This window comes from Gobius niger (assembly GCF_951799975.1).
Source record: "Gobius niger genome assembly, chromosome: 6".
Taxonomy (NCBI): domain Eukaryota; kingdom Metazoa; phylum Chordata; class Actinopteri; order Gobiiformes; family Gobiidae; genus Gobius; species Gobius niger.
Window position 1 is genome coordinate 17,212,779 of NC_136857.1, and position 19,707 is coordinate 17,232,485.

The 19,707-nt window shown below is 39.4% G+C and overlaps 3 protein-coding genes across 3 annotated transcripts; 1 reads left to right on the forward strand and 2 right to left on the reverse strand.

Annotated features, from left to right (window-relative positions):
* Nucleotides 1-450: 450 nt before the first annotated feature.
* On the forward strand, nt 451-2,138 carry fmodb (fibromodulin b; the record flags this gene model as incomplete). The annotated part of the gene is made up of 2 exons (XM_079558695.1): nt 451-1,336; nt 1,987-2,138. The coding sequence occupies 2 exons, from the start codon at nt 451-453 to the stop codon at nt 2,136-2,138; spliced, it is 1,038 nt and encodes a 345-aa protein (XP_079414821.1).
* A 2,354-nt stretch (nt 2,139-4,492) lies between these two features.
* csf1b (colony stimulating factor 1b (macrophage)) lies at nt 4,493-9,774 on the reverse strand. The gene is made up of 8 exons (XM_079557518.1): nt 9,566-9,774; nt 8,224-8,343; nt 8,095-8,157; nt 7,814-7,984; nt 7,474-7,675; nt 7,263-7,399; nt 4,807-4,915; nt 4,493-4,677 (listed from the first exon to the last, which is right to left on the reverse strand). The coding sequence occupies exons 1-7, from the start codon at nt 9,605-9,607 to the stop codon at nt 4,811-4,813; spliced, it is 840 nt and encodes a 279-aa protein (XP_079413644.1). The 5' UTR covers nt 9,608-9,774; the 3' UTR covers nt 4,493-4,677; nt 4,807-4,810.
* Nucleotides 9,775-14,131: 4,357 nt separating this feature from the next.
* Nucleotides 14,132-18,476, reverse strand: ren (renin). The gene is made up of 9 exons (XM_079557768.1): nt 18,346-18,476; nt 17,588-17,729; nt 17,072-17,195; nt 16,765-16,883; nt 16,488-16,684; nt 15,928-16,050; nt 15,347-15,488; nt 14,910-15,008; nt 14,132-14,739 (listed from the first exon to the last, which is right to left on the reverse strand). The coding sequence occupies exons 1-9, from the start codon at nt 18,417-18,419 to the stop codon at nt 14,578-14,580; spliced, it is 1,182 nt and encodes a 393-aa protein (XP_079413894.1). The 5' UTR covers nt 18,420-18,476; the 3' UTR covers nt 14,132-14,577.
* Nucleotides 18,477-19,707: the final 1,231 nt, after the last annotated feature.

Consider the following 19,707-nt stretch of genomic DNA (forward strand, 5'->3'; position numbering starts at 1 on the left):
GCAATATGAATCATTGTTTGTTCATCATAAATGGCAAATACCACAAACTTCCCACTACAACAATAAACAACAAGGCAGACTTTGTGCAGCTTTCCTAATGATAAGGCATGACACAGGGAGAGAAAACAGAGTTGTTAAAAAGCAGATGTGTGGCCTGGTGCACAGATGGGATTGATATTGACATGGCTGGAGGTGGTATTCTGTGTAGTGTAAGTGGAAAAATGTATGCATTTTAATGAGACTGTGTGGCTGGAGCTACAGCTGCAACTTCAAGGGGGATATTTACCATATACCAACAACTTATCCCAGTCAGTCTTGGAGCAGCACAGTGAAGGAAGTGGTGTTATCAGGGCCCATCCAAGTGGTGAGTACCATTTATTATTAATATAGTGTTACATGTTCAACATATTCATGCAAATTATTATTTAATTTGTTTGATTTGCAGCAAATATGCAGGCCTCTGTGCTCCTTATGAGTTTTGGACTTGTACATCTAAGTATTGGTCAGCATAGCCAGTTCCAATGGTTGTCCAATCTTCGTGGACGATGGCGACATGGCGGCTGGATGGCGGACGACATGGATTGCCCTCTGGAGTGCGACTGCCCTTCTGCATACCCCACAGCCATGTACTGCCATAACCGCAACCTGCAGCACGTTCCCTATGTTCCCTCTCATATCAAATATGTCTACCTGCAGCGCAACCAGATCACAGGCATCCAGGAGGGGGTGTTTGATAATGCTACCGACTTGGTGTGGGTTGTGCTTTTCCACAACAAGCTAAGCTCGGATAAAATTGGGGGAAATGTATTCAAGAAGCTTAAAAATCTTGACCGACTCTACTTGAATCATAATGAGCTTACTCGTATACCAGCTAACCTGCCTAAGTCAGTCACAGATCTTCGACTTGGCCATAACTATATCTCCAAGATTTCGTCAAGCTCATTGGACGGAATGGTGAACCTCACCAATCTCCAGCTCCAGGCAAATGAAATAGAGAATGTTGGAGGAAGTTTTAAAGGTCTACAGTCTTTGAGCAGGCTGGATTTGAGGAAAAACAAGTTGAAGAAAATCCCTGAGAATCTCCCTGAAAAACTGCACCAGCTGTATCTGGAGTTCAACGACATAGAGAGTGTGCCCCCGAAGTTCCTCACCTGGATGCCAAAGTTACAGTTCGTGCGCCTAGCCCACAATAAGCTAACGGATAAAGGACTTCCAGCCAATGTCTTTAACATCAGTACATTAGTCGAGCTGGATCTTTCTCACAATAAACTGGAGAGGATCCCCACTGTTAGCAAACGCCTGGAAAACCTTTATCTGCAAGCCAACAGGATCAAAGGTAGACCCATATGTTCATTATCCAAACAGCACAGATAAACTAAGAGTACACCTACATTCTTTTACATTTTTAGATTCTAATACAGTTTGTAAATGTGTTTATAACAGCATTACCAAATTCTGACTGAGGGGCAAAGTATTATTAAAGTATTATTAAAGGATACCTTAACTTTATAACTTATTATAACTATTTTATTTTTAAGGTAAATTAAGCCCTAATATCTGAACACGTAAACAGTCTCTTCTGACGTAGTTAACATGACACGCCTTGTAGTCCGTTGTAAGCAGTTTGAGCTCTGATCAGAACAAGCTGTCTGAACTGCTGCACAAACAAACGAACTAACAGCTTGAGGGACATCCAGTGGTCGAGCAAATGGTTGTGTCAGTTTATAACATTGTTAATAGTTCTGGACCATTTAATGTGCAGAATGTCAGCTATGTACAAAATAAAAGATTTGTATTTGGTGCTTTGAAAACAATGATCTCAGTGCCTCCTCTTTGCCTTCATGTTGAAATTTGTAAACCATTACTGAGTGAATGACTGAGTAATGAACCTGAACCTCTTGGCTTCACATTAAGCAATGATCATGTGTTCCAAATGTTTTTCATGACCGCCTAATTTCCCTCTCTTTTCAATGTGCTTTCTTTCAGAGTTCACCTTGAGCAGTTTTTGCAGTTCAATCGACATGACAAACTTTTCTCTGCTGAGAATGCTGCGTTTGGATGCCAATGAGATCAATGCCAAAGACATTCCTCCTGAAGCTGCCTACTGTTTGCGGCGTGTTGCTTTTATTGATGTTTAATGCCTGTACTTCACATATAAGCTCACATTGTGAAAATATTATTGAAAGGAGCAGGTTTAGATCTTTTTTCCCCTTTACTGCTGTATAAAAATAGTTAACAGTGTTTAAATTAGATTTTAAACAAGTGGTCTACACATGGAGAACCAGAGCAGGCAATGAAAATGCCTCGAATTAAAATGTGCAACTGCCAAACCAAGGAATTTGCAAGAGAAATTGGAAATTTAGTGAAATGTGTCCAGATAACTGAAGTATGACTCACAGGACATTAATATCCTTTCATCAGCCTCATTATTGTGTCATGCTGGAGAGGGTGTGCTCTCCAAAGTTTGGCTCGAGCCTCAAATTACTCTGTACGTTTGTCTCCACCATGTGGCGTAACTTGATATTGAATACAAACAACAGTGGGTCCCATGAGACTCGGAGGGCGCTTCTGAAACTTCTGAAAAGAAAGATCAAGTTTGTACTCTATTCAGGGATGTTTCATTTTTAGAAAAAACTGTTCTTCGATTAAAAAACAAATCATGGTCATTTTCCAGGTAAAGAATGCTTAGTGATTTTAGTGTGCATTTCTTTCCTCAAATAAGCCTTTCAACCAATTTCAATTAGTTTTCACTTTTCACGTCATTTTACTAATTGCCCATTTCATCTGACAGAATTACATAGGAATCAGAAACAGGATTTTTACATTGCTACTGCATCGGCTAGTGTTTATAATGAAAGTTTGTGGGACCAAAAAGGGCTAAAGAGGAAGAGAGAGTGTGCCTATAGACAGTGGAAATGTTTGTTTGTTTTTGCTGTGAGTATTGCACAATATCAATTTGTATAGTAATGACAGTCTTGGCCATATTGGATGACTCTTGCAATGGAAAAGAATGATGGCTTGATGTGACATTATAATTAGTTTGAATATGACAGCACATATTTTTCAGTATATTATGGATATGGACAAAGAATGTGACTCGTGATGTCGTTTTATAACTGTGTCTTGACTTGATTTGACTTCTTGTTTCCTCTTCTGTCCATCACAATAGAGGCCACACTAAAATATGCATGTTTATCTAACACTTTTAATGGCAACATTTTTTAAAGAAGAAGAATCTTGGAGAGTGATTAAAGCTTAACTCTCTTGACATTTCTGGCTGCTTTGAGGCAGTCCCCTCTTATTTATTATTGCAGACAACTTGCCTTTTCATGTCACACAGCTGCCTTTAATCTTCTGCAGAAAGGCACTAAATTAAATTATTGAAATACTTTCCCTCTTTTGTAATGGGGAAGTCGCTACAAATGAATGATGGATTATTGCGAGTTCAGAATATTGATAGTCAGTAGCTTGCTAAATGTAGTGTCTTATAGGTCATGTTGTATTGTTAGCTCCATGTTTGTTTTTTGTCTCATTTTTCACCCAAGTTGGGGTGGGTTTGTGACTCTTCAACTCACATGCATTAGGCTCATATGTTCATGTTCAGCTCTGAATATATGATAATAAATATATATATAAATATATATATATATTTGTCTTGTGTGTGTTGTTCTCGAATAGCCATACAATAATGCTATCTCAGATATTCTGATTTTGGCCCACATTGAGTTGAATTGTATTTACAGAGATGATTATTTTCTGTGGTAGTTTTGATGATGGAAATTATTGGGCGACACGATACAGCTTGTAATATTTCCCTTGATATTTATTTAGCGCAAAGTCCTGCCATCTTCAGGGACTTTGGCCAGTTAGACATCTGCTTCTGTGTTTTGTCCCTCCCGTAAGTACAAGAATGATTAAACGTTATGCACTGATATGTCGGTAGTAGTGCACCATTCCCACATTTTCCTATCACACCCAGAGCGCACCAACTGCTGTGCATTGTTTCTGCCAATAACAACATTTCTTTGTATTAGACCAATAACACACAGCTCCCCAGAGCTCATATTGCAACTATTCACATTGTTTTGCAAAAACTTGGATGTGCAAGCCCTAGAGTTAAAACTGTGAAATAGTGGTCTCTCATGAAAACGGTAAAAGTACATTGATCCCAGGTGCACTCTAATAACGGTGCGAGCTATACTTTACGAAGCAAAGGGAAAGGGATTCTGGATTTGAGCAAAAAATGAATGGATTATTCAAATCTGAACACACAGGCTGAAAAGGGACTTTTAATAGGATTTGTCTGTTAAGTTTAACTTTCAGTGTTTCCATATCCATACAGTGCTAGCTTGAGAACATTATTTAATTGTGACTGATCTGACCAAACTAATAAATAAGTACATGTGTTTGGCAACATTTCAGTCACAGGATCATCAACTTTACAAATGTGTAAAAATAAAACTTCAACTTGAAACAATATTTGCAATTTAAATGAATAAACTTCATATATAAACATATTCCACATAAAGTCCATCTTTGCCCGCAGTCAAAGCAAAGAATTGGATTAAATAAGTAAGCATGAATGATACTTTATACACAAATACAAAAGCAAAATAGATCAAATGTACAGCTTCACAAATGCATCATCAGCTGATGCAGGAACGTGCTCTATGTGACCTAGAAAAACAACAAAGCTATATCGTAAATAGTTCAATAGTTGCTTTTTATGACAACATTCTACATGTTTTTATGCCTAAAACCATAAATAATCGTTCAAATTTATTTCAAAAACACAAATCCACTTACTACATTATTGTTCTTCTATCTCTAAACCTTGCGGGTCTCTGTTTGATATAGAAACACATTGAATAGTGGAGGTCTGCTGTGTACTCGTCCTGTGACGAATCTGGGATTTCTAAAAAGAAACAGCAACAAAAGACACAAATAATCAGGCATTTGTAACACATCTAATATTTACACTCAGACTTGACTAGCTTCATGTTGTGTGATTTGCAAAATTCCCGCCATGTCCCGCCCTTCTGTCACTTGAATTCAGTTTACTTTTCTGCAGTGTTCAGACCCTTAATGGTTCCCTGGTGAATTATGTCATTAAACACCAGGATTTTTTTTTTGGATGGAGATTTGATTTTATATTTGATGATGTTTGGAAACCTTTGATTTCTGTTGAGCTGTGTAAATACAGTAATTACCTTAGCCTCCCATGGTAATGTATAGCAGGTGTTGGAGCAGAGTTAACGTTTGTGTAGAGGCCCCTGTCATGTTTATGTTGTTGTAACTGTCGCCTCTAGACAAAGCAGCGCTTGATCCTGTTTTTAATCAAGCTGGAAAGAGGTCAGAGGTCAAGCTTTGCTTGAAACTAAATCAGTGTGTCTGATATTTGATTTGTAAAGTAGCATTTGGCATTTTTTGACGTGCTACTTTCTCCTTTGAAAGAAATCCTGTTGTACTGGGAATTGCAGAGGCAGGATTTGCTCTGCTGCTGTCAACATTTGCAGTATCTTTGGCAGATGCATTCATTTTTCTGGTAGGTTTCCAGATTGAATTATGAAAAGCTTAGCACCATAAGAGCGGGATATTGTACTTCTGAGGCAGCACGCAGATGGATGGTGTGTAATTAGCAATTATGGCACTCACTACTACTAGGATTTTCTGTTTGAGGAGGTTTTATTTTTTGTGAGACCAAAGATGGTCTAGGTAAATCTTGAATGCATAAGAGAGTACTTATAATAAAAAGTAATCGTTGTAAAGTATTTCCCAAGACCTACCTTCCTTTGACCTTTATGTTATGACAACACAGAGACAACAAGCTACTGACGGAGCAGGGATTAGGGGGGAATCATTTTCTATGATGCTAAAAATGTTCTATAATACAGTATTACTGTGGGCCTATGAAATACAATAGCACTCTTCAAAGTTTATGAGCAGAAATTAGTGCTTCAATAGTTTTGCAGATTAGTATTTTTGACAGATGATATGATTTCTTTCTCTGTCCTTTTCTTGTTGTCTGAGTAAGTGTATGCCGGTGTAAGATCATTTTGATTCTGATTGTCCATCAGGCAGCTATTTGCTTTTTGCTGTGTATTGGTGGTTTGCATTGAAATATTGCCATAGGCCAATATTTTGTTCAGGTCACTTACTTGACAGAATGAATTATTTAGGACTGTAGTGCATGCTTAAAAACCTTTGCTAGATATTATTTTTCTTTATTCTTTATTGTAATGTGGGGCAGTGGTGCTCTGTATTAACAATATTATGATAAGTTGGCCTAACTAATGTTTTTATGGGTTAGGGTTAAGATGAAATCACTCCGTCAGATGAGGCTCAAAACAAAGTGCAACAGCTGCTCTGAATTTTAAAAAATCTGTTTTTGACAGACCAGAACAGAGGACCTTAAGGCCCATAGCTACAGTAAAGGTCCAGGCTACAGCAATCACGACTCCAAAGAAAATAAGCAAAGGAATGTATGAAATTTTGATCAAGGAGCATAAACACATTGTTAAGACAATTTATCACTTCAAAATAGATAATATATATTTATCAAAGTATTTATTGTTGTTTATATGCATTGTGTTTTAGCACAAATACCAAAAATGCCAAAGTTTTGTGACGACCTCGTGTACTTTAGCTGTGGTCTGTGTTTGGCAGAGTATTGGAGGAAGCGGAAAGATTACAGAGCTTTGTGACATGTGACTTGGTCAGACTGCATTAGCAATAATCAAAACCATTCTCTGTGAAACAACTGTTTTTTGCAAAGGAAGTCTGTCCCACTAACATGTATGTTTAATGGTCTGATACAGGAACAAGGAGGACACTAATAAACCGCCTAATTATGTTAAATCAAATGCTGTACCGTTGGCTGTAATGTGATTGTCACTGATGTAACCCTGTTAAGTCTGAGGAGTCCTGAGGAGAACTGTTTTGCCGTGGGATTGAAGTTTTCAGGGTTAACATTTCTCAGAAACTTCAAATTTAATTGTGTGGCAGAGCAAACCCTGAGTCACAGCCTGTGCTATCTAATAGACACTGGTGCCAGTCCTCTTCAATGTGAATCTTAAACATTGAGGAGTCAGTCTGTTGCTGAATACATACTACCACAGAAATGTGAACGTTTGGCCACGTTCTCTCTTAGTAATGTGCAGTATTTACTAGAAATAAAGCTGGCTCACAGAAAGCACAGTATTTGGCTTGACTAGGAGCGTAGCTTTGTCACTGCTTGTGTAAAATAGACATAGTAGAAGTACCTTTTGTGTGATGAGACAGTAAAGAATTAGTATGAACAGCAGTCCGCCACAGATGGAGGTGATGATGAAGACCATTTTGTATGTGTCTCGAACTGGTCTTCTCTGAGAGGCCTTTATGGAATCCTTACCATAACTGTCTGTGAAAAACAGCATTTGATCTATATCATGTTGCCCCAGACATGACCTGCAAGGTTAGAACTGGGACTCCCACCTGTGTAGTATTGTGCGGTTGACTCTGCTGGTAACTCTGTGGTGGAGCTCAGAGTCTCCGTATATTCGTGCTGACATCTCCAGTCAATGGGTGAATCGCTCATTGTGACCAGCTCCCAGTAAACTGACAGAACTTCAAACGCCCGCTGCAATGCCTCTAAGGGAGGGCTTCTGTGGAGCATCTCAAAACTCTCAGGCTTATCCTGCAGCACAAAGCACACAACTCCATTTAAGCACTCTCCTCATTTATCTCCTCTTTCTGGTCAGTGCCTCACGCTACGTATTTGTGTGGCATGTTTCCAATTATAGAAAATGTAATAATTTAAACAACGAGTACTCACCTCCACCTCTTCATTAATCTGAGGCACGCAATTCTGAGAATACATGTTGAGGATCAGGGCCCTTAGGGACTGAACATAACCATCATTAACTGAACCTCTGCCGTATTTGAAGTGTGTAGTGAGCAGCTCTAAGATCCAGGGTAAAGCAGCTTTTACAAAGCAGCACTTGCTCTGTGGGAAACCAGAGCAAACCGTAAAAAACAAAACACAAAACAGACGATGGAAAGTTTGATTCAAATGTTTTAAGAGGAAATTTCCCATAAAACCAAGGGTTACCTTACCAAACTTCTACGCTCTATGAACGTGTAGGTTATAGAACACCCACTCCTTAACTGGTTATCCATCTGCAAAACAACAGTGGGGCATCAGCCATCTGTATGGCTCACACACAGCATGTCTCTGAGACCTACCAAGTGTCTGAGTGTGCGCAGGTGCTCCCTCGTAATCGAATGTCTGCAGGGACCAGGGACCTCAGTCATCGTCAGAGGGAAAGTCAGCAACACGAGCACGCACAGACACTTAACCTGCAACTGAGGCAGCCAGCGTCACTTTCTGATAGAGCAACCAACACATGTGCTCCACTTATGTGCTTAGATCCTGTATGAATTTTCCCATGTGAAAGCTTAAATAAATTCTTGATGATAATTTAGCTGTTTGTTGACAAGAATTCCAAATATGCTATAGACAGCTACATTCAGTGGGCATTTTATTGCCAAAACAATGTATCAAAACTTTTAGCATATTTTTTTTCAGTATGGAAACAAAGCCAAACGATTCCTTAAGACTGTACTCTGTTTGTGAGATGTCCTTCTCAACAAGAAGGATCAGATTTCGAGTGTGACCTCAGAGGAACCTGTCTTAGCGTTTCATTAGTTTCAGTTACGGTCGATCGTTCAGTCCACTATGAGGCATGGGCTGAGCGCTTCATGGTCCAGGCTCCTGTGGTTATTATGATGACTACTAGGCACCTTTTGGCAACTCTTGCGCTGAAATCAGCTCCAGATGGACGCAGTCCTCATTTCTGCATTAACATGTTATCCATCTTTACAAAATATGAAAATCATCTGTCATTATTTAGACCAACTACTATGAACTGAAGTAATTATCTCTACACATAGAATGAAGCATTTGTCAACATTTCTTTTCTTAAAACACACAATTATTTGCCTTAGGTGCATCATGACACAAAATTTTCTTTATCTGCATTTTTCACTCCTGGTTCTCCTTTTTGTTCAAAATGACAAAACATTGTATTATTTCTTTCCAGAAGAAAGATAATACTATGTGGTGCAGGTTCCCAAGGCTCCAAAGGAAAGAAAATCCTCTGCCCCTGTATTTTTGTGACTCTTAGTATGGATAGTAGAAAACATCAGAGTTTCAAAAGGTAACTGAAGTCTCTTATATCCAAGCTCAAAGACTTCACTCCTGTGGCCATTATTGGGAATAATAATAATGATAATAATAATAATGCATTAATTTAATTTAGGGCTTTTCCATACGCTCAAACTTAATGGCTGATGATTTCTTCAAATCAGATTAATCTAATCTAATATAACTATTGATGTGTCTGGTATGTGCAGGAGCACATGATCCAAATGCCATCTGTCACATGATTATTTTTTCCCCGATCATTTCCATGGTATATAGGTCAACAAACTGCATACTATAGCTGTAAACATCATAAACAGCACACAAGCACACTGTTTCTATTGCATGCTCCACTGAGGTCTACAGTAAATGCTGTGCTCTTACCTTAGCTTTGCTCTGGATCAGGGTTGACACAAGGATGGTCATCTGGTACGTGTTTGACAATGGAAAACACCAGACTCCTCTGTCACACACATTGAAGCAAAGAGGTCCTTTTCATTTATTCAGTTCCACTCCACAGAAAGGAATTTGCTCTTAAGTAAATCTGACACTTCGTCATGTGGCGCTGTTCTTCAAAGAATTGCTTGATGTGCTCCTCTTGTTCAGAGAGTGTTCAAACCTAGACTAACTGTCTCCACTGACAGACGGCCCTTTTAAAGACCTCCCACCCCTCTTCTGCTTGACAAGATACACCGTCCTGGGCATCACACGTGTTATCACAATTCCTTAAGGAAAAGTTGAAAATCTCTTTTCATTTCAACATTTGGGGGAAAAGATAATAAAATGTTGTTGCATGGCAGGGTAAAAAGACAAAACAAAAAAACTAGAAAGTCCTGGAAACATTTGTTTGCTCCACTATTTTGTTGGTTTTCCAGGGGTCCAAAGGTGCTGAAGACTTGAAGACTGGACCCAAAAAAAGCATAGCAAATACACAAAAAATTGCTCTTGGATCACAGCAGTCTTCCTCTGAGGTTTTCTGAGACACTTGCAGCACTTTATGCACTTCTTTTCTTTTTTTTTTTGGCTATCATGTTGCACTGGGAGAGAGAGTGCTTTATGGGACCTGTGGGTGTGTGCAACTATTTGTAAAAAACAATCTGAATACAGAGAGAGAGAGAGAGAGAGAGACAGAAAGCCACACACATACTCAGATCAGAGATATTTTTTTTATAGGATTTCTTGTCTGGAATTTGTTAGCGTACGAAGTCGATTTCCACGCTTTGTTACATGAATGTTTATGTACTTAGTGATTTCAAATGAATGGCATACTCCTCGAAAGGAAATGTGACTCAGGGGTAAGGTGTGTTGTCTTCCCCACCAGCAGAGACCACAACCTCAAAATAGAGTGAAATAAACTATTAATAAAATCCCCCGTACCTAGAAGGAATGAGAAAGTAGTTAAATAGGGGTGGGTGGGCAGAGAAACAAGAACGCGGAGTAAAGGGACCAGGAGGTATTTATCGGACAGAGACCGGAAAGGGCAGACATGAGGTGTGGTCCTGCTCCCGAAATTAAGATAACGTACTTATCTTAATATCTTGAGTATTTAACTGAAGTTTGTTTGTTTTTCTAGTTTATTGATAAAGAGGATCATAAAAAAATAATACAAATCTAATCTGATCGGAAATGTTGTAGCCCAAAATGAAATTTCTGCTGCAACACTCAGCCGATCTGTGAGTGTTAAAAGTGGAACTTCAAAGTGGTAATGGAGGGGTTCATTATACAGACGTTTGAAAAGAAGTTCACAGTTGTTGCAGTGTCAGAGATAATGCAAAACATGATTTGTTGCCAGACCTCTGCAGTTATATGAAAACATTGGAATTCTCTCCGACCATGACATAAATCGTATTAATCGACAACAAGCATAAAACAATTATTCATTAATTCTTTTTTTTAAAAATTATATCCTGTCATTTCAAAGCTCAAGATTGCGGCATTTTTTCAAGCAGTTTATTCATTGCTTTGTTAAAGTTAAAGTTAAGTTCACAAGATCTTGGATTTGTCTTCCGATCTTTGGACCAGTGTACATTACAAGTCAAATTGGGAGACCACTGACCCAGCAGTTGATCCACAACCACAACCGTGAGCTGCAGGAGTTTCATCTGAGATTCAAAAGGTATTTGAGTTACTGTGCAGTATTTGTAATAACGATTTGTTGTTTAAGTTTCAAGTTGATTTGATTCATGCTGGTAGTCAAAGACTGAATATCAGCAAGAACATACAATACAATTATATCAATAAAGCATCCTGCATAAAGATCACCCTTTCAAGTCCTGACCGCTGTTGGCAGAACAGATTCTTCCAGAGTGGTAATTACCACGCTGCACAAAAGTCTTTGAGAGCTCTGAACTCAGGTTTTTAGGCAGCAATTGGTGCAGTGGGTGTTCACCTTGGCCATCTGACCAACTTCACAGCAGCCTTCTCTCTCCAGCTCGGCAGTGTGGGTACTCAGATGTTCTACACGTTGTGTACACGTACAATACATGATTGTGACAACTTCTCACCCTAACCTTAAAAAAATAAGTACTACTAGAGTCATGATGGAAAATGTTTTACAGTGTGGTTTTGTCTGGAAAGACCTTAATTGGGTCTTTATTCTCTGATGCAAGAAAAAAGGATGTAGCTCATTATCTTATTATTCAGAACACAAAGTCATCAATCGATCATCTAATTGACTCCAGTGAACAAAACTCGTTCATGTAAGGGATGATGCCCCACGAGGTGTCCATTACTCTCCGCGGAGTCCAGTTATTTCTGATAATGGACACCTCGGAGTGCATTATCCCGCTTATACCATGGTCCCACAAACTGAAACTGTTCATTGGGGGCCTGTTTGCTTTTTTTTTAAGTCCCGGGCAGGAGTTATTTCACTTAGATATTTGTCGTTACTATGGAAACAGTGGAGTGATATAGAATGTGATTTTACTGTTGGTGTAGATTATCAGAAATAACCTACACCCTCCAGCCAATCAGAATTGAGTATTCACCCAGACCATGGTATAATAAGATGATCAAAACAATGTAGCTACTTAGCTCCACCACCATAAGTACATAAAACAAAAGCCGACGATCGAAGGTGAATATTATGCTTTACTTCATGTAACAAGGAAGACACTGATATGATAAATGTCAACACTACTTTGTTCTGTTCTGTTTCTGAGTGCAGCAAATTGTACAATAATAGATATTTTAGTAGTATGCATATTTTACATTGCCTTCATAGGACAATTTGCATTTGATCTACCCAATGCCACTGGGGCAACCTATCAGGAGCAGCGCTGCACCTGTAGACCTGTGTCCCGATCTTGAGCTACTGAGCAGGAGGATAAGCTGGTTTGGCGTTGATGGGGGGAACTGGAGCAGCCAGAGAGAAAGTACATCTAGACACAGAGAGAAAAGGCAAACTCCAGCCAAAAAGTGTGAGATGAGAATGAGACAAATCACGCGACGAACCATGCAGTAAAATGTCAGCTTTTAACATGATGATTCTGACTTTTGATTATAATTACATTGTTTTGTAGAACAATATGACTTCTATTTTAGTTTTCTCTCTTTATTTTTGATACATAAGCTGAAAGTTAACTGAAAATTATATTTTATTTGGTCGGGACAGTCCATGTTATTGAACACACCACACCATTTAAATAATGAATAATATAAATGATATTCAATGCTGGCAAAATATTTGCCCCGACTATGGTTATACTGTACATCTGCGCTGTCTGAAGTTTGAGAGGGGGAAGGTTTCCATAATTGACTTGATAATTTTTCTGCGGTTTGTAGTCTGTTGTTGTAACACTGACAAGGAGTTCATTCCAAAAATTAAAATGCCTTTGTTTTTATAGACTCTGCCTGCCTGTGCACGATCCATTTTATCCATTGTTTTTAAAAGTCTTCATGGTGTCGCCCACTGTACCTTTCTGAGCTCCTACATACGTACACTCTGTCTCGGTCTCTCTGGTCGCCTCACCAGCTCCTCCTCAGCGTCTCAAAGACCAGGCGAAAGCTCAGAGGGGACAGAGCCTTTGCGGTGGCTGCACCCAAATGATGGAATTAGATGCCTTTGCACATTAGACAGGCTGAACAGTTGTTCACTTTGGCTTCTGACAGGGTCTGAGACCTTTTTATCAGATTTTATTCATTTGTATTTGATTCACTTTTTGTATTGTATCGTTTTTATCTTATATTTTGCTTTTGTAGCACTTTGGTCAACTTAGTCATTTTGAAGTGCATTATAAATAAAGTTGCCATTGCCATTCAGTTGTTAGCTTTCACTTTCACAGTATCATATTTTATATATGTTTTATAGACTGGCTGCGCTATCAATGATTTAAATTGCAGAGAATTAAGGATGTGAGAATGAGGAATTCAATGCTTAACTGAGAAATACAGAAGTCACATGTATCACATTCATAAGAAACCATTGTTTTTGTTCATGTGGTATAGCATTGGGTCATGCCATGTTCCATCTGATTATTTGTTTTTTTAGAACTAGGTACAACAGCGCTCCACAGAAGTTGTGTATAAATTCTTCAATGAATGTTGCTTTGTGTGTAATTGTGATTGAAGACTTAGCAGATACAGTAACAGTAGAAGTGTATAATGCACTTTCAACATTTCTGCCCTGCAGGACAGTTCATGAGGGTTTATGCTGTTTGAAAGTATTTCTATATATAGTTAGATACAAATCATGCTCCAGCCTTGAGGAGGTGTTTTTTCTTGGCGCATCACCCTAAGCAGCGCATATGACTGTCCCACATGTGCTGCCCGAAGAATCTCTCTTTCAGACAATGACAAATATCTATAAAACTAATCTTCTGTGGCCAGTCTGCTTTTAACTAAACCTTCACACGATGGGGTAAAAAAATCGTACAATGCACTTATTATTGTGGCTTGGCATGTAGCAAATGAAATCCCTGTAAACGGGTTTATTCATGATGCATCAGCAGAATACAGAGTATCACTGTAGCATTGCGATAACAATCATTGCAGTTACACACACATTTTGCTGCTTATTAACAGAAATATGCAGGTTTCAGTGCAAGCATACCCTCAATGTGGCGTGATATTTGTCGTTTTATATGGTGCACAATAGTGCTGTGGTTGTAATCTGTGGTTACTATTGGTGGTGTGCAAGCTGTTTTGGTGGTAGTTAATATTTTTGACATTTCTGTTCACTGTTGGGGATTAAATTGAAAACTTTCGAGACCACTCGTCAAGTCAGTTCCCAATTAGGCCAGATCTTGTCCCGGATTTGTTCAGTTTTGCTGTTTGAAATATATTTATTTAAGTGACTGTCTCTTTCAATCCTTGGTTTGAACTTTCGTGTGACACCAGTTTGTGAGCCACTGTCCTTTAGCGATTGTTTATGAGAAAGAGATCACTGGGGTTTTGCATCACACAGCTGTAGCGAAGCCTATCCGGTTATTGCGGCGGTCAAACTCTGTGTAATAGCGGGCGATGAAGTTGGCTCCCAGGATCCAGATTGGGCCCGTAGGGGGCGGTACATCCAAGCCCCTGAAGGTGACTGTGCACACATCACCTTCCATCTGGGATTGCTGTAGAGCCAATGAGTTGTCAGAATGGTTACGACAGTATTATTTGGTTGAAACCTTCTGGAAGTAGAGGTTTTAATCTGAATTCATGTTAAATACTTTGTTTGTCAGTGCACTACTAATTTCTAATCAACATTGAACATTTAAAGTTGTGTTTTCATCACTTTGCTCACCCATAAAATATAGTCCTCGTGTGTCAGAGAGTATTCCGTCCCTCCCAGATGGAAAGTCACGCTCGGCAGATTGAGCACAGTGTCACAGCTGACTTTGTACTGAAGGACAAAAAGATCACACAAAAAGCCACACAAATCATTAGAGTAGGACAAATCACTTTGAATCAAAAAAGGCTATTTTCACGGTTGCTTTGGGCAAATCATAAATGCTGCAATTATTCAGGCAAATATATTTTCCTCTGCACACTACAGACATATTCATGTATTCTATGTAGTCTTTGCTCAAGTGTTAGCGTTGCGTAGATTCGTGTTACCTGTCCACTTTGAACTGAATCCGATCTGAATTTTAAAACATAAATCACCAATCTGATCAACAAAATAAATCGCTCAGCCTTAAATGAAAGATGAAAAGGTTGTTGCATGTGATAACATCTCACCCCGCTTTCATCCTGCTCAGCTCCTATGGTTTTCATCAGCAGAGCCACAGAGGATGCTGGGCCCGTGATGTAGGAGGAGCCCGTGTCTATCACAGCTGTGCAGCCCTCAACGCAGAAAGTCATCTCTGAGCCGACAGACACACTGAGAAATGACAAGAGATTTCATAAAGGTAGAACACACAGCATCTTACTGAGAAAAGTACCTCTAGAACGAGCATAAAACCAGTATTGTAAAAAGGCTAATGCATGAGATCCTTCCGCTATTCAATTGTTGCTGCTGTTGGCCTGCTTTGTTTCCACGTATCTTGTCCATTTGTAATACAGTGACATGAAAATGCAAAGTTGTTATTTTGATTTGATTACTATTAATTTTGCTGCCCTCTTTTGAATACATTTAAATGTTTCCTGGCATGGCCTGACTACAGCATGTAGTGTCCAAAATGTTGGGAGCCACTGACATAGTCAATGGTGTCAAGATGGCACTAGTTAAATCATTTATACCTTAAGCCTCTTCCCTCATAATTCTTTTTGATGATTCAACTTCTTTGCAAACATTGTATGAGTATGCAGGTGTCTCTTACCCCTTCATGATGACCTCCCATGTCCCTGTCTGCTTTGTGTCCACGTAGTTGAATGTCCCAGTATAGTAGTTTGGGTCAGTCCCTCCGAGCACCAGTTCTCCTCCAGGCAAGTGTTTAGGATCTCTATAAAACATTCAACCCTGAATTTAGTTTGATTTCAATGAAAGCGGCTTTACATTTCATGTATTTCTTGCCGTTTGTAATCAATTGGCATCTAAAAGTTAATGTGTTTCTTGACCTTTTGCTCTTGGGAGAAAAAAAAGAAAACTTGCAAGAAGAGTTTCATCTGTTTTCGTCTCGTTTGTTTTGGATCTGAGTATGCACATTAAACACCTCACAAGACGAAAGGCAATGAATGAAGAGAATAACACACATCTATTGCATTATAGCTGCCTGAAGTCTGGCACATGTCTCACTTTGTCTCTTTGCATGTTCTTAGCTATTTTCCCCCACTGTCGATCTTTTAATCATCATGAGAAATATTTATATTGGCTCTACGCTGTTGGTCTGACAGGACTTTGAATTCCCCTTGCGATAACAAGGTAACTGTTAAATTGCACCTGCTGTAGTAGATGGAGAACACCTCTTCCTTCAGGACGTGTTGAGACATAATGCGGTCAAACACAGGAGTAATTCCATCAATGGCCACTTTGGGGTATCCCATCCCCAGGACGCCATCGAACTTAGCAAAGATGAAGGGCATTGCTGACAGAGAGGTTGCTTCCGCAAACACTTGGACCACAGGAATCCCCCCGACCTGCAGAGGTGGATCAACAGGGTTGGCAGAGACGGTGCAGTGGTTTTACGTCTGTTATTATTAATATGTTTTAAACTCACCACAACCACGTCTTCACTGAGAAATCCCCGGACGTTTCCTGAGGCGTACTGGATGGAAAACCCTGTTCCGTTTTCCACATAAGTTTGAGATCTTGAAGCATCGTACCTGTTGTGAGTAACTGAAAGTTCAAAATGGACTTGAGTCACAAACCTTTTCTTGAAAGACTTTCATTTAACTCAATGGAAAGTACACATTATATTGAACGTCACACATTTGTGCATTTTTAGCTATACTTTTATACTGATTTCATATTTATATACTGTATGTGCTCAGACAGTATTTTCTATTGAACTGTGACTGACTCACAGCAGGCCGTGGAAAAGGGTGAACAGCTCTGGGAGGGCACCCATAAGTTGGCAGAACCTGTGTCAAAAACCACGTTGAACTTCTGTGCCGGTGAGCCAATGCTGATCTCTCCAAAGTACTGCGTCTGTCAGAGGAAAACATTGCACTCAGTCAAAAGAAATAACGTGACGTTTGTTCTTTGTGTGTGAAGCTGCTTATGATAAAGGTGATATACTTTTCAACATCTTTCAAACTATGACGCATCCATCATGAAAATCAGGCTTTCTCTGAAGTCCAATTCTTTGGTGGTTTTTGTCTCGGAGACATTTGACAACTTTCCAACATTCTCAAACTGCTCTGACCTTGTGCAGATGAGTGGCTACTTTCCTTTCATGGCCTGAAGCCTTCAAACTACAAATCAAGCTGCTTAGAGTACATTCTTGGTGTTCTGTTACCTTTATGAATCACACTCCAGAGACACATTCACAAGATGTTTTAAGAATCTTTATTTTGATATTCTTACTACTGGTGACTTACATCCAGGTAGTTTGTGAGAGGAGTGGGAACAGTGCCATTGCTGGTGTCTTCTGTCTGGGCCTGCTCACTCAACACTTGCTCCACTGTCACACCCATCTCCTGTAGTGTCTCTCTGATGGATGGAATCTTCTTCAGGGCGATTCTAGAGGCATGACAGATAAGAGAGAGATCAATTTGACAAATCTAGGCTGTTCTGGATACAGAATGTGTGTGAAGGATATTTGCTTTGCCATTATACATATATTTGGAACAAATGGCTCATCATCCCAGTATAATAATGAGTGCAGATTATTTCACTTAGTGCGCTAGGCAGAAAAATGAACAAAAACATGTGCCCGAACCAATGTAGAACACATTAGCCTTCATAATGAACCAATAAAACGCATACTGTTCTCCTTCTCTGAATTGTCTACTTTGGTTTTATTGTTATGTGTAGTGGTTGTACATAATATAGCTGCACTTCTTTAGATAGTGCTAGATGTAAATTGTTCTTGAAATGGGAATGACAATGCATCGAGGTTCAAAATAAGGAGTTACACGGCAAGTTTAGTGTAGCTGTGTAAATTTTACATAGTATCCAAAACCATCATGAAAAAAACAAAACAAAACAATGCTATTCTCAGATTGCTCCAATTGAAATTCAAATCCATGTGTCAAATCCTACTATTGTTTGATATTGGAAAAGTCTCACAGAGCATCTGCAAGTGTGTTATGTTTACATTTCTGCATTTTGTCAATATTGTGTAGCTCAGCCTTACCTGTGCAGGGCCCGGCTTGTAGAGGCCATCAAGAGTACCGAAACCAAACAGTGACTTAGCAGTGGCGACATCATACTTTCTCCGGCCTATAGAATCTCAGCCTTTTTGTCCTTCTTCGTATCTAGTCCCTTCTCCTTGCATTTGATCCCCTCTCCACAGTGGCCGGTAGTTATAGCTGGGATCTTTCCCGGAGGTTAGACGGCATGGCCCCTCCTTGGTTCTGTCACACAACCCCTACTGCGATAAACAGGTCCCACTGAGAGGCCTGAACTTTGACCTCCTGAAAAACGATACAAAACGGAAAGCAAGCTGCCAACATCCTCAGAAGCTTGTTCGATTGCCTCTGAATCAAAATAACATTATATTGTAAGTTAAATTTATTCACCACAGACAATTCAGAGCCACCAAAGCATGACTGTCATAGGTTGTTGGGAACTCTCAGAAGCGCTGAAATGCAGACAATGCATAATTTATATTGATATATTTTGACTTGGTCTGTTTATTGAACCCACAGGGTATGTTTCTGTATTACTGCTTTGCAGATTGAGCAGACAAATAGAAAGAGGGAAATTTGTCTCAAAAAGCATTAAAGAAATGAGAACTGAAGTGAACTTTTTCACTCTAACCAAAGAAGATTGTACAGAAGAATGTACAGGATTAAAATGATTTCCAAGATGCTATGTATTCTGCACACTGCCCAGTTTGGTGGAAAGAACAACACTCATCTGTAGATTAATTTCAGGGTCTGTGAAGGGAACCACTGGCAAGCTCCAGAGCCCATGTTGAGTGTATTATGCTGTAACGGAGACTGGCAGCGCCTCGTGTTTTCATACTGTAGCTCTTGCTGTGATGCATGGACTTGACAAGCCTTAGTACATCATTATTTTGTCCTCGTTTTCTCTGTGTTCGGTCTAGGACAAGCCTGATATCAGTGTCAAGAGATGTCAGGGTACAGTACTGACCACCCAGCTGACCCTGGTGATACAGACAGCAGCCTTTGCTAAGGTCGTGAGAGGTCATGCTTCTAGATACTCACTGTGTCCACACAGTGATAACAAGTTGCCAAGGCTCCAAGTTTATGTTTCAGACATTGCTTTCAACAGCATTCCTTATAGTAAAATTTTAACAATAAACATCCAATGTTTTCATTCACTTTGGGACAAAGCGCAGTGGCATCTCACTGCCTCATAAACCTCCACTGTTTAGATGCTTGGTGAGAAGACCGTCTTACATCAGTGAACTGAAATATTTGTTTTATTTGGCAAAGTTGTTTACCCATGAACCAAAGGTCAACAGTACTGATACTCACATCCACTTTGGAACTGATAGTGTTATTGATATTGTCTCTAACTAACTTAAGTT